The sequence below is a fragment of the Stenella coeruleoalba genome, assembly GCF_951394435.1.
Source record: "Stenella coeruleoalba genome assembly, chromosome: 1".
In the NCBI taxonomy this organism is placed as follows: Eukaryota; Metazoa; Chordata; class Mammalia; order Artiodactyla; family Delphinidae; genus Stenella; species Stenella coeruleoalba.
The window spans coordinates 25635712-25650499 of record NC_137169.1 but is presented as its reverse complement, the minus strand read 5'-3'; the positions used below and the strand labels follow the sequence as shown (position 1 = coordinate 25650499).

The 14788-nt window shown below is 52.7% G+C and overlaps 1 protein-coding gene across 2 annotated transcripts in view; it reads right to left on the bottom strand.

Annotated features, from left to right (window-relative positions):
* NHSL3 (NHS like 3) overlaps positions 1–5475 on the bottom strand; it is a 28834-nt gene extending 23359 nt beyond the window's left edge. Inside the window, exon 1 of one of the 2 annotated variants that reach the window (XM_079931140.1) lies at positions 4931–5475. In XM_079931140.1, the coding sequence (XP_079787266.1) occupies positions 4931–5162 (232 nt within the window). In that variant the 5' untranslated portion in view covers positions 5163–5475. The remainder of the gene's footprint in view (positions 1–4930) is intronic. The other variant, XM_079931136.1, reaches the window with a different exon arrangement.
* Positions 5476–14788: the final 9313 nt, after the last annotated feature.

Below are 14788 nucleotides of genomic sequence, written 5' to 3'. Positions count from 1 at the left end.
GCCCGCATGCCTAGAGACTGTGCTCTGCGACGACAAGATAAGCCACTGCAGTGAGAAGCCCACACGCCACAACAAAGAGTAGCCCCTGCTCGCCGCAACTAGAGAAAGCCTGAGCACAGCAACAAAGACCCATTGCAGCCAAAAAAATAAAAAAGAATCCCCCTTCCGATGCAAGGGACAAGGGTTCAATCCCTGGTCGTGGAACTAAAATCCCACAGGCTGCAGGGCAACTAAGCCCACGCACCACAACTACTGAGCCTGTGTGCTCTAGAGCCCGTGCGCCAACTAGAGAAGCCCGCGCACTGCAACAAAAGATCCCGCATGCCGCAGCTAAGACCCGACACAGCCAAATAAATAAACGAATAAATAAAATATTAAAAAAAGAAAGAAAAGCATATGCTGTTCAACTCCAAATCTCTTGAGCACCCTGCTCTAGAGTCTGGGGGCAATAATTTCCCCAGGAGTATCACAGAGATGATGACACTGGACCAGGCCTTGAGGATGAATAGAAGTACTGGATAGAAAAGGGAAGGGAAACACATACTAGGTGGGGAACAGCACATGCAATGGCACAGAATGTGGAAATACATGGAGTGTTTATTGAAAGGCAAACAGATACCACCCGGACCTCAGAGAGGCAAAGTGACCACTAACCAAAGTGCCTTTGGGTCCTCACTTTGCTTTAGAGCTACACAGGCCCCTTCCTCAGCAGGGAGAGTTGGCATTATTCACCCTGCATCCTCACCCACCTTCCTATGACATCCAGACCACTGGGTCCCGATGTCGTGTCCATCTGACTGGCCAAAGGTAGGCTCTCCTTCCCTGAACATAGCTCCCACCCCCAGTTCCCCCTTCCAGCTTGCTCCTCCAGACCATTCTCAAACTCATAGAATTCTAGAATGAGAAAGGGCCACTAATGGTCAGAGGTCATTAAACCCCATCTTTATTAAGACAGACAGTGTCTTGCCAAGAATGGGGCAGGACTTGGCAAAGCAGAACTCAAACGCAGGATTCTCTCCATAACCCCATGCCCAGCACAGCTCTCCCTGAGTGAGTGGCCAACGTTCATGGGGTTAAATCTGCTGAGCCTGGCAGGGTAGCTCCTAAATTCTCACTATCAGTATCGGAGCCATCCCCAGCACCCACCCCCCCAGCCACTGCCCACTGCCTGAGAGAAACCTTCGGGAGGGCTGTATACTCCTTTCCCCGAAGTTGATCCTAAGCTCTACAGCAGTTACTCCCCTCGAGTCAGAAACACATCCAACCTCATATTATCTTGTTTGGAGTATGGCCTCTGGAGACAGATTGAGTGGCTCTGTCAGTGCTACGCTATGTTCATCATGTCCATGCAAGTAAGAACCTTGCCCGTCTTGTCCCAAATATTTGCATTACCCTGACCAGTACATGACACTATCTAGTAAGGAATATGTCTTTTTCAAATGAATGAAGCTGAATGACCTTGACCAACTTACTTTCACCCTCTGGGCCTATTTTCTCACCTATAAATGGTTGTAACTGACCACCTCCCAGGTTGTTGAGGACAAGGGAAAACATTCATGAAAATGCCTGGCCAGGGTCTGGCACATAGCAGCCTTCATGTTCCCCTTCAAATTAGTCAGCACCCTGCCCTCCTTCCACACTCTGCTCACCTCCTCCAGGAAGCCTCCCCCGATTATCTGCCAGCCTCCAGTCCTGGCATCCATCCCAGAAACACTTCCTCCCCACACACTTGTCTAGAGTCCACATGATATTTCTGAAATATATGGATGTCTGCTTGTTTGTTTGTCTGTTACTTTTTCTGTGCCTGAATCCTCCGCTGGACAAAGGTAAGACTCCACCTTCCGTGGATCCCCCCTCAATAATCATCATCATCACGGGTATCTGAGGTGTAACCAATGAGTTGTTTTCCAAACATGAATCAGGATAAACTTAGCTAATGCTCAAGTCCTCAGCATCACAGCAGCAGCAACCCGCTGACATCTGGACCATGCTCCACAATTCACAATGCACTTGCATGTCTGTTTTCTAATTTGATCCTTGAAACACCCCTGTAAAGCCAGGATTTGTTATCTCTATTTTACAGGTAGCAGAACTGAGGCTTGGAGGGGTTAATAACCTGCCGGGGTCACATGGCCCGGGAGGGGCAGACCAGGGCCCAGGACAGAATTGTCCTGTCGGCTTCAAAGCCCATTCCTTCCAGACTGGGTCCTCACAACTCAGGGGAATAAACTCACAAACACAATAACAGCGACCCCTTACATTTCTATGGTGACTTCACTTTCAAATAATTTTCACATCCTCTTTTGTAAGAATCTTGGAAAGCTCACAGACCCATCAAGGATATGTCTAGCCGGAAGGTTAGCCCAGTGAGAAGGTCCCCTCTCTTCAACAGACAGTAATGGAAACAGTGAGGCCACAGAGAAGTTGCTTGCCCAGTGTCACAGGGCTTGCTAACCGCTGGGCCAGGATGTGAACTCTCATTAACTTGCCTGACTCTGATACTCCTCCTACTTTATCAAGTTCCCTCACTTTTCTCTGGGCCTCTTCCCATCTGTACAATGGGTTGGATGAGAAGATCTTTAAGCCTTACCCCCTGGTCTATGTCCTTGGGAGAATCATGAAAGCAGGACCAGTTTTGGAAGTCAGATGATTTGAGTTCAAATCCCAGGTGACCAAATCAATCGCTCAAAACTGTCCCTGAGCCTCAGTTTTTCCATCTTCAAATGGTCGTAAATGATAATGGAGGTAATGGATGTGGGGCGGGGAGGTGGGGGGGGGCGTTCTGGCACATTCAGAATAATAAATAAATGTCAGACTTCCTCTCTTTCCTTTCTAAGTCTGTGCAGGGCAGTGCGGGGAGCACGGGGGTTCTGGAAAACAGAGGCTCAAAATCTATCCCAAGCTCAGTTTTCCCTTTTATAGTAGGGGACTCAGATTAAAGAAGCCAAGACCTGCATCTATGGGTCTTTGGTTCAGCAACTGGGAGCAGGGAGATAATGACCTCCCTAGCAAAGGCCCCTGACCTCCCAGGAATTTTCTGTGTGTGCCTCCTCCCCATCTCCCCCAATCTTCATTCTAAACATTTTCCCCAGAAAGAGTTAAGCCTTCTTTGGGCTTCCCCTTCCTGACCAGCAGTGCCAGTGGAGATTAGAGAGATTGGATTTATTTCTCTTAATAAACAGAAAAGAAGTTTGGCCAGGCAGGTGACAAGGAAACAATTGGAATAATAGGAGGTTGGAGCAAAAGGAAGCAGGACTTCCTCCAGACATACCTACGGCCACCCTCAGACCTGGGGAAACAACAGCCAGGGGCAGGGAGGTGTTGCCCATGCACGTGGTCCCAAATCAGGTCGACCTGCTGCCCAGAAAGCCCAGTGCTACCCAATACCAAACACAAGGCAGGGGGAGGCCTGCCACTGACCCAATGACCCTTAACCCAGACTGTCGGAGCAAGGACCTACAGAGTCAGCTTTTCCAGCCCCTGCACCCAGGCTGATCTCCCAGGGGAAAAGTGTCCACTGCCCTGGGGTATGCCACTAGCCTTCTATCTCTAATCCTGACAGTCTGACCACAAACCATCCTGCTGCAATTCTGACCCATGCCCCCTCGAGTGTGATAGGGATGACTTCAGATTGAATCCCAGTGGGGCAGCCCTGGGACAGACTTCATATATTGTGGGGACTGCAGAGCCCTTGGAAACACCCCTCATGCAAACCTTCCCATGGGGCCTGGCCCAGTCATCTCAGCCTCAGCACCCAACTTCTGTTTGTGGCTGGGCTGCAGGGGAGCAGGGCCCATATCCAAAAGGAAGATCAGGCCGGAAGCAATCACACAAGAGGCCTTTCACCCTCTTCCTGACCCCTAAAGTGTTCCATCTAATTATCCTCCAGAGGAGGTGGTTAAAGGACACTGGGCGGGTAAACACAGGCAGAATGGGATGGGCCTGCACACACCGCCATTTCCTCACCTCTAGCACTGAAGCAGGAGCACAGGAAAGGTAGACTTCCTAGGACGGCTGGCCCCAAGGGAGCCCCACCCTCTTGCAGAGACTCATGCCCTCCACCTCAATCAGGAGACAGAAACAGAGAGGAAGATGAGGGAAGAACAAAGCAAGCGGCCAAAAGAAAAGTGATTCCAGTAGGGATGGGCCAGATCAGCCACCCCTCCCGTCAGGCTGCCCATCCATCAGGCCAGAGGGAGCCTAGAGGCAAGAAATTAGCTGTAGTACTTCAGGTAACCACCGCTGCCCCAGGTACAGCCTCTCCATTAACTTGGGCCTGTTTCCCCCATCTGCAAGCACACTTCCAACACAAGACCGTTTCTACCAAGGCGGGGGGAAGGAGTGGTGGGTGGGGCAGTTGGCTCAGATCCTGAGCTCACCACCCCAGGAGGTGGATGTTTGCGGTTTGGCCCAGGTGAGTGGTGAGGGGGACCAGGTAGGAAAAGCTAACACTGCTAAGAACCTAAAGCATGTTATGCTCCGTGCTGGGTCCTCTGTGGGGCTGGAAACCCGGATCCACCTCGACGACTGAAACACCTTTTGAGTGCAGTTGGCTTTCCAGACCCAGAGGGACCCCCCCACCAGAGATGTAAGGTCACGTGCCTCTCCCATTGGCCCCAGGCCAGAGCCAAGACTCTGACCCCCTGACTCAGCAGCAGAGGGCAGAACGTGAGTGAGACTGGGGGAAGGGGGCACCGCCTCACCGTCCCAAGAGCCGGGCGGCCAGCACTTCCTGCTTAAGCCAGGGGATTCCTGCCCCCTTCGGGGGGTCCTCTCCATCTCGAGCGGGGCTGAGCCCTGGGCTCTTCGCTCCCCAAGCAACGGCGCCTAGGGAGTCACCACCTCCGACATGCCGCGGACCCCCAGAGGAGCCACCCAGGCCGCACCCTCGGCGCCGCCCGGCGCCTGCCCAGGTGCCCGGTCGCCTTACCTCGGCCTTTACCCTTGGCCCTCCTGGCCTTGTCGTCCGCCTTCTTGGCCCGGGGGGCGGCCGGTTCGGCGCCCTCTGTCCCTGCCGCCTTCTTGCGCCGCTTGCCCCGCAGCCAGCTGAAGGCACGGCGGAGGCCGGACACGCCGGAGCGAGACTTCTTCCTGCGCGGGGGGCCGCCCGGGCCCCCCGGCTCTTCGGCCGCAGGTGCGGCGGGGGGCGCGCGGGCCGCCATGGCTCGGCCGGGGGACCCGGCGCGAGGGTCAGGCCCCCTGCGGCGGGGCGCCCATGGGCCGGGGGGCGGGTGGGCGGGCGGGCAGGCGGCCGCCGCGCGGAGACGCGCCCGCAGAAAAGTTTGGGCGGCGGAGGCAGAGAGGGCGAGGAGCGGGGCGGGCGGCGGGAGCGGCGCGGGAGGGGCCGCGGGGCGGCGGGCGGGGCGCGGAGGCCGGCCGGGAGGGACAGAGCCGGGAGGGAGAGGCCGCGGGGCGGGGGCGGTGCTGCCTTTGGCCCCTCCCCGCCTCCTCCGGCCCTCCGGCCCGGGTCCGGGAGGTCGGGGACTCGGGGAGGGCGAGGTCCGGTGCAGAGGGAGGGTGGTCCCGCGCCCCCAAGCCGCGCCTGCGGGCTGGGGCCGAGAGGGCGGGGTCGCGGGGCGGGGCGGGTCCGGGAGGGGGCGGTACCGAGGTTCCGTTTCTGCGGGGGCACTGAGGAGAGCTGGCTTCGAACAGAGAAGTACGGGGCGATGATGGGGATGCGCAGGGAAAGGGGGGAGAGAGGTGTTGGGGTTGGACCCCAAGAGAACCTGGTGCCCTGAGTTTGGTCCGGGACGAGATGGGGGATTCTGGAATTCTTCTGCAATAAGGGAATTCTGAGAATGTTTTCCAGGACCCGGGCAGTACTGGAGGTTTTGCTCTAGAGACAGACGTCAGACCCACCCGAGACCTGTGACCGACAGTGGGTCTTCCTCTCCCATCTGGCGACTGGGAGTCGTCCCTTCGCTCCTTTCCCCTTCCTCACCCCACCTTCACCTTTCCTCACCCCATCTTCCCCCAGCCTCCATCTGTCCTCGATGTGGAGCTGGGACCCATGCCTCCTGGGTTCCTGCTTCATCCTTGGGTGACTGGGATGAGGAGAGCCGTGCCTCAGTTTACCCTTGGGCCAGGCAGGGAGTCCCCAGAGCACTCCTGCCTGGGTCTGAATTTTCCACTGAGATGCTCAACACTGATTAGAGCTGATCTTGGATTAAACTCACAACTTTATAAGGTGCTTTGAGATCCTCTGCAGGTGACAAGTGTGACTGAGGAAGCTGGTAGGGAAAGGAAGCCTTTAAGAATCATGAAAATGCTGTGCTTGTTTCCTCCAGACCTCTGGCTCTTTATTATAGCTGATCAAGCACTTTCATATCATCTGATCCCACAACAAGCTCTGAGGGAAGCAGGGCAGGGAGTGATACCCCCATAGTACAGAAGGGAAACTGAGGCCAGAAGAGGACAGTGATTGCCCAAGAGCACAGAGGTGGTCAGCAGCAGAGGAGCTAAGATCGACAACCTAGGTCTTGTCTCTGCCTGGTCCCCAGGAGCTAGAAATTGCCCTAGGGTCCAGCTGTGGGTTCAGGGCTCTTAGACTCCCTCACTGGGTCCCCAGAAGGGCATCATGATTACCCCACCGGTTAGAATTTGTCTTCATCGCCCAACCTGACCCTGGTCAAATAGCTTTCTACTGCTCCCCACCCAGCCCAGTCAGCCCTGCTGTAGTATAGACAACACTCACTATATTATAGAAGGATTAGAGTGTGCATTGTGACCTCTCTAACCTGCCTTAGCCCCCGAGTGCCCCCAGCGGCTCAGCTGTGGCAAACTTGGGCCATCACTGACACCTCCCCCCTACCACCTGGGGGACCTGGGGCAGATTACTGTCCTTGCTGGGCCTCAGTTTCCCATCTAACCACCATTCATTTGGTTTCTGCCCAGCCTAGCACTATCCCTAAGGACCCTACCTCTCCTTCCATTGGTGAGTATCAGAGGAAAATTGTTATAGGCAGGGCTGAGACTTCGAGAGCGAGCGATGCACAGGGCCTTGGCCTGTTGGAGAGTCTGGATGCATTGGTAGGGAGGAAAGAGGAAAGCAAACATGCTCTGGCTTTTGGAAGTGGCGATCAGGAGAGGAACGTTGGGCAATCTTGCCCCCCACCAACCCTTTCAGCACCTCCTTTCTTCCTGGTGGCCAGACTGGTTACACAGTTTGCAGAGCCCAGTGCAAAATGAAAATGCAGGGCCTTTATTCAAAATTTATTAAAAATTTCAAGAAGGCAACGGCAGAGCATTCAACCAAACATGGGGCCTTTCTAAGAGCAGGGCCGTGTGGACTACGCCCACGAAGTTGGCCCTGCCAGTGGCTCATATAATTTCTCAGCAAAAGCTCCCCTAGAAACACAACCCCGAGGAGTCAACTCACAGATTGGGTCCCCTGATTAGGAGAAGAGGAGAGGAAAGGGGAGTGGGGAGAGCTCAGGTCTGTGTTCCCCTCACTGCTCCTAACTCTAACACCCAGACATTCTCACCTCCCATCTCCAGCCACCCCTCAGACCAGCAGCCCAGCTTTCCTGCTTGTCCCCTGGCCTAATGGACTGGCCTGCTTCTGCGACCCTCAGGGCTAGCTGGGAAGGGCTAGCCTGCAACACTGCTCTCTGGATTCATGATTGCTCAGCTCAGCTACATTTCTTTGCTGGCCCTCTGGGCAGCTAAGGAAACTGACTTCCCAGCAGCCGCTGTCGGCAGGGCCCAAAGTCCATCCTGGAGCCAGGCTGTCACCTGACCAGGAAGGAAGCTGCCAGCCTGTCCCCAGGGAGGAACCAGCAATAACCAAGCTTGGGGCTACAGCCCCTGAGGCCATCTAGCTTTGCTCCCTCTGTTTTTGTTTTTCTTTTTTTCCTTTTTCTGGCTGTGCCACATGGCTTTCAGGATCTTAGAAGTACAGAGTCCTAACCACTGGAACGCCAGGGACTTCCCTGCTCCCTCTGTTTTTGGAAAACCCAGGACCACCCCATGTTGCCCTCACACCCATCCTACACTTCCTGACCCCCCACCCTTGGGAGACCTGCCTCCCATAGGCTCCAGCTTTGTCCCCTGCTAGGCCTGGCCTCCACCTACAGACTCCAGACTAAGCAGCCACGCCAAGGTATGGCTGAGCCTCCCTCGTTTTACCGGGAACACCAGGAAGGGACAGAGTCTGTAAATCATGCAGCTGTGGGTGGGAGCACTTTGGCTTCCCTCAGTTCTTAGACCAGCTGGAGGGCAGAGCAGTTCTGCAAAGTCGAGGATGTTGAGAGATTAATAGTCCTCGTATTCCATAGATAAGAAAGTGTAAATAGAGGAGGAGTGACTTGCCAACAGGCACACAGCTACCTCTGGGCAGAGATGGAATTTAAAACTGATTTGTGTTCGTGGGGGGGGGAGGTGGGGGGGGTCTAATTGATCACTTGCTTTGTGCCCCTGCCCCACCCCTGCTGCTTTCAAGGGTGGGCAGTTAAGACCCTGGAAAAGCAAAGTATTTATCCTGGGGCCGCAGCTGGCCCTCCAGGAACCTCCAGAAATGTTCTGCTTAACTTCAAATGCACCTGTATGCATTTTTTCTGGGGAAAGGGTCCACAACTTTAACAGATTCTCAAAGGGGTTCCTGTTTCAGAATGAACTAAGAATCTACACTTTGATCCTTTTCAGTGGGAGAAGATAGAAACGGGCTCCTTGTATCTGATGCCCTCTACCTCTTTCCTCCCTAACCTGGGGGCGCGGGGAGACCCTGCAGGTCTCATCCCCACAGTGGACACTCCTGTGGCCCCTACTCTGTGGCTCCTGGCATCTGTGGCAGCGTATCAACGTTTCAAACAACCTCCCTGCTGAGGTCTTCTTTGATCCTCCCAGCATCTCTTAGAATCAGGCCCCAAGCCTAATTCCATCCATTTTCCCTGCTGGGTTGAGAGGTGAAATAATGCCCAAGGTGTTGGTGATGTGTGTGGAATGGAGACGGAGTCTTGTGGGTTCTCAGCTCTGAGTTGCTGCCAGCTCCTAGGAGGCTGAGGGAGGGAAGGAAAGAGAGAGAGGAGGGGGAGACAGAGAGAAAGGAAAGGTTGCTGTTGCCACTGCCCAGTCTCCATTGTGGAATGAATTCTGATTCCTTGCATTCTTTCAGCCACTATCTCCTGAGCACCAGCTCTGTGCTCCAGGCTTCCAGACTGACCAGCTATTCTGTGATCAGACTGTCACTCTCTGAGCTGTACACAGTGTAAAAATGTGGGTTTCAACCTTTTTCTTTTAGCAGTGGAACTTTTATTTTTCCCTGCAAACAAAAGCCCCCTGAATTTTATCTGACAGATAAAACAGATAAAAGCAATGCTTTATACATATGAATTTATTTTTATAAATCAAAAGGTATAACCTTTACTTAACACAAAATAAATCAGCAGGAACAATGCCAACATTTTGATGGACTAAAAATTTGAAATCCTGAGTTACAGGTGTGGTTATTGTTTTAACAGAGAGCCAGCGTTCAGTTTATTTCTGCAACAGTTTCTCTTAGGCAGTTATTAGAAAATACTACACTTCATAGACAAGCAAGGGCAAATGGTAAGAGTTTTAGCATCTTGGTAGAAATGTCAGGAGAAGCTTTATCTGATGTCTGCACAGAAATGAGTTATCCAGCCAGCCCAGCCTAATGGCTTGTTAAAAGTTAGCCTAACAAGTTTCTCATCTCGGTCCTGCCACTAACTTGGTGTCCTTGGGTAAGACACTTGCCCTCTCTGGGCACCAGTTACCCCATCTGAATATCTGATTTCACCTAGAAAAGGAGAGTGTGAGTGGAGGTACTGGAGTGGGTTGGGGTGTGTGGGGTGATGCATCGAGCATATATGGAAACTTCATTACTCATCCTCACCGCCCACCCCCATCCCAGTGCCAGACCTGAAGAAGGAGCCACAAAACCACTGAACTGCCCAAGTTCAAAGGCAGAGGCGAGTTGCCATGGAGACGTGCTTTGTTTCCCAACTGTCTGGCTGCATCTGACAAGCACAAAAGCTGGCCAGATGGACACTGACCTAGGCTGAGAGAGCCAGGATTTCCTGACCCCCAGATCCACAGGGCTCACTGCTGTCCAAGGAGGGCGGTCAGTTCTCAGTTCTCACCCCCGAAACAGGGGCATGACCAGCCTGGTCTGCCAGTTGATAAGGCTTCCTGTAGGGAGCTGCTGGGTGGGGCCTCCAGGTGTTTGCAGACACCCACTCCACCAGTCCTGGGCAGCAAGGCTGGCCCTGTGCCCAAGGGCAGGGCTAGGAGGGAAGTGCCCACACTCAGGGCCTTCTGGAAGCTGGGAGAGGGGTCAAGATGTATGGGGCCCATGATCGCACATGGGGCCTACACAAACACGCCGAGACACAAACACAGCTTGACAGACCCACATGCACACCAGTTTACCCTGGCATACTCAGATACATGGACACACACCAAGACACAAACCCAGATACACACTGATACCTCTGAGTACCCATAAACGCCCAGGTACACTGAGACAGCCTGATATCTAAACACATGTAAACACACACAGGTACAGAAACATACCCAATTATACACAGACATGCTGACACACACACATATATACACAAATGCTCACATTCCCAGATGCACAGACACTCATACTGTCATCCACTGATACAAAAACAACACACACAGATACCCACTGGCCCATAAATCAGAGAGAGATATACAGAAGGCCTAGTCACATAAATATAAACAAACAGTTACAGATGGCAGCACCGATGCACAAAACCCAACACACATTCAGGCAAGAGGAAGCGAAGGGAACTAATACTTGGTGAGGGTCAATTCTGCACAGGCAGTGTGAAAGGGATTATATCTGTAGGATCTTCTTGAAATCCTTCCAACAATCTGTGAAGTTGGCATCGTTATCCCCTCCTTTTACAAATGCGATAACGTAGAATATATGTATCTATAAAATGCCCAAACGATGCAGCAATAAACAGGGTAAAATGTGAAAGTGCCTCTTTACGCATGTTCCCCACCTCCACCTCACCACTGTTAGTGGTAGTGGGCAGTATGCATATATTTTTTCTACGCGTTTACATACAAGCATTTAAAAATATTACAAGTCTGAACACTTCCCACAAAAGCAACTCAGAGTGGTTAAGAAATGTGACCAAGGTCATAGAGCCAGTTAGCAGAATCAGGATTTGGATGTAGCTCTGGCTCACTCCAAAATACTCTTTCTGCTGCCTCAGCCCACAGACAACCACAGAGACACAAATTCACAAAGGGGAGGCCCAGGGCAGGGGGAGGGGCTGCACCTCAGGGCTGGCCCAACAGGCTTTCTGTCTGATTGCTCTGGGTTCCCCGGGTGGTTCTTCTGGCTAAAGGCGTTGCCCCTATAAATTCCTGTTAAGGGGCAGATGTCTTCCTGGGATAGGAACCTTTGAATCATTGACCCCAGGTGAGCACCAAGCAGGTGACTAAGTGATGCAGGCACAGCTCCAACCCCAGCTCCCCCCAGTCTCCTAACCTCTCAATCCCTTCTCCACACACCCCAGAGGCACCTTTTCTGATGCTATATCTGGATCTTGTCCCTCTGGCAGCTTAAATCCCTTCCTGTTGACTCCAGTGTAAATTCCAGCCTCTTGGACACCTAGGGCCCTTCACTCTCCAGCCTGACCTCCCTCTCCCCATTTTTTTTTTTTTTTTTTTTTTTGCGATACGCGGGCCTCTCACTGTTGTGGCCTCTCCCGTTGCGGAGCACAGGCTCCGGACGCGCAGGCTCAGCGGCCATGGCTCACGGGCCCAGCCGCTCTGCGGCATGTGGGATCTTCCTGGACCGGGGCACGAACCCGTGTCCCCTGCATCGACAGGCGGACTCTCAACCACTGCGCCACCAGGGAAGCCCCCTCTCCCCATTTTTGCATTTGGCAAAGTACTTGTCCTTCAGGACCAGCCCAAATGCTCCTCTTGTTGAGCCTTCACTGACTCCCCCGTGCAGATTCACCCCGGCCCCACAGTGTGCTCAGCAGACACCCGCCATGACTTACAATCATCACTGTCAAAGCATCTCCGCTGATGGACTGACCAGCTTCCAGGGCTTGCCCTAAGTGCTTATATAATTGCCTCCCTTAATCTTTACAACAGCCCTAAAGAGATAAGAAGTATTGTCCCCATTTTACGGATGGTTAAATGGAGGCCCAGAGAGGTTGAGTCCCTTCTTTAAGGTCTGATTTTCTCAAAAGTCAGTCCTTGGCCACATCACATACAACCACATTATAGCAAACATGTTTCCATTGCCCTCCCAGCTAGAAGCCCTGGAGAGCAGGTTTCCTCGTCTCTTCCTGGCCTCCTTCGTCTCTGAACCTCTGGTGCTGGCACAGGCTTGGACAGTGGGGAGGGGCTCAGTGAACGGTTGTTGAATGAGGTCCCCATCCATTTGCTGTGACAGAATAAGAGAGGATAGGCGAGGAGACACTGGGGTACCCTGGGAGGACCCCTGCTAGATGGGATTCCCCAGGAAGTCACTGAAGGCAAGAGTTCCCTCAAGATTGGGATGTGTCTGCCCCTAGATCTCAGGGACATCTGTGCAGACCCTGCTAGGGGAGCAGGTGTCCTCTGGCTCCTCCACATGTCCCTCCCATCAGGAGCTCTCAGCCAATCTGTTATTAAATATTTACTGTTTCCCACTCTGCTCAGCTTGGTGCCAGGCCCTGGACAAGGGGACCAGAGAACAGGGAACAGGGAACTATACAGTTAATGATCACCTACCAGGTGCCATGGAATCCTCCCAACAGCCCTGCAGTGAGTCTCTCAACCCTATTTTTGCAGCTGGAGAAATGAGGCTCAGAGTAGGGAAGACACTGGTTCGAGGTCACACAGCCAGTGAGCCAAGATCCAGAGTCAGCTGTGTGGGCATCTGTGCCCCTGCATCCTACCCCCCACCTCAGAGCCAGGGAGGATGTGGGCTGACTCAGACAAGACTCAAGGAGGCCATTTTTGAGGTGGGGCGTGGCTGGAACCCAGCCTGCCCTGGTGGACATTTTACAACAATAGCTTGCCTTTGTCCAGCACTTTCCCTTCCATTAGCTCATCCAGCCCTCCCCAACATCCCCTCGGGTGCCTATTATTATCTCCATTCGACAGATGAGGGATGGAGGCTCGGTGAGGTCAGGTGGCTTTCCCAAGTTTGCACAGAGCATGCAGAGCAAAGCAGGGGTAAACTTTCAGACCCTAACCCTCCTCCTGTGTCTCCCTGCTGCCTCCACTTCTGCCTCCTCCCAGCAGTCCTCCTTGCTGCCCCAAGTGAGCTCTCTAAACTGAACCGTGGGCAATTCCCTGGCGGTCCAGTGGTTAGGACTCTGTGCTTTCACTGCTGAGGGCCTGGGTTCAATCCCTGGTGAGGGAACTAAGATCCCACAGGCCACATGGTGTGGCCCAAAATAAAATAATTAATTTAGGGACTTCCCTGGTGGCTCAGTGGTTAAGCATCCGCCTGCCAATGCAGGGGACATGGGTTCGAGCCCTGATCCAGGAAGATCCCACATGCCACGGAGCAACTAAGCCCATACGCCACAACTACCGAGCCTGTGCTCTAGAGCCCGTGAGCCACAACTACTGAGCCCACATGCCACAGCTCCTGAAGCCCGCACGCCTAGAGCCCATGCTCCGCAACAAGAGAAGCCACCGCAATGAGAAGCCCGCGCACCCCAACAAAGAGTAGCCCCCGCTCGCTATAACTAGAGAAAGCCCAAGCACAGCAACAAAGACCCAACACAGCCAAAAATAAATTAAAAATAAATCGATTAAAAAAATTTTTTTAACTTAATTAATAATTTAATTTAAATAAATAAACCCAACCATGAGCCTCCAGCTCTAAGGGCCTGGCCATTCTCTGCTCTCTCATACCTCTCACTGCCACACCTTTGCCCGTGGCTGGTTCCTTAGCTCTCCCTGACTCATTCACCTTCCAAGCTCCTACTCAGCCTGCGAGTGCCAACTCAAATGCTCCCTTCTCTAGGAAGGCTTCCTGGATTGTAAGGATTTGTTTGTATGGATTTCTCCATACAAACCTCTAATAGATCTTATTGTATTAAATTGCTTGTCTCCCTCCTCAGACTATGAGCTCCTTAAGGGCAAAGACAATGATTTTTCAAGTCTGTCTTCCCTGCACATAGCTTTTCATTGAATGAATGAATGACATCCCAAGGGCTCTAACAGAAATAGGGACATTGGGACTTCCCTGGTGGTCCAGTGGTTAAGACTCCACACTCCCAATGCAGGGGGCCCAGTTTGACACATGGTCAGGGAACTAGATCCCACATGCCGCAACTAAGAGCCCACATGCCGCAATGGAAGATCCCACACGCAGTAAAGAAGAAGATCCTGCGTGCCGCAAATAAGACCCGGCGCAACCAAATAAATTAATTAAAAAGAAAAAAAAAGAAATAGGGGCATCAAGAAGAGAAGCTATTAATAAACATTTGTTATTATTTTTATCCAAAAAAAAAAAAAAAGAAGAGAAGCTAGTATTTAGGGAGGAAAAAGAAGGGATGGGATTTTGCTTTTGACCATTTGGAGTCTGAAGTGCTACTAGGACATTCAGCTGGATACACCTACTAGGTAGGAGTTGGGGTGGGGTGGGGAGGAAAATTGACCAGGAAGAAAAGATATTAACAGCAACTGCCAGTAACTGAATACTGACTAGTGCCAGACCCAGTGCTGAAAACTTTCTTTTTTGGCCACGCCCTGCAGCATTGGGATCTTAGCTCCCAGACCAGGGAGGAGCCCATGCCCCCTGCAGTGGAAGCTTGGAGTCCTAACCACTGGA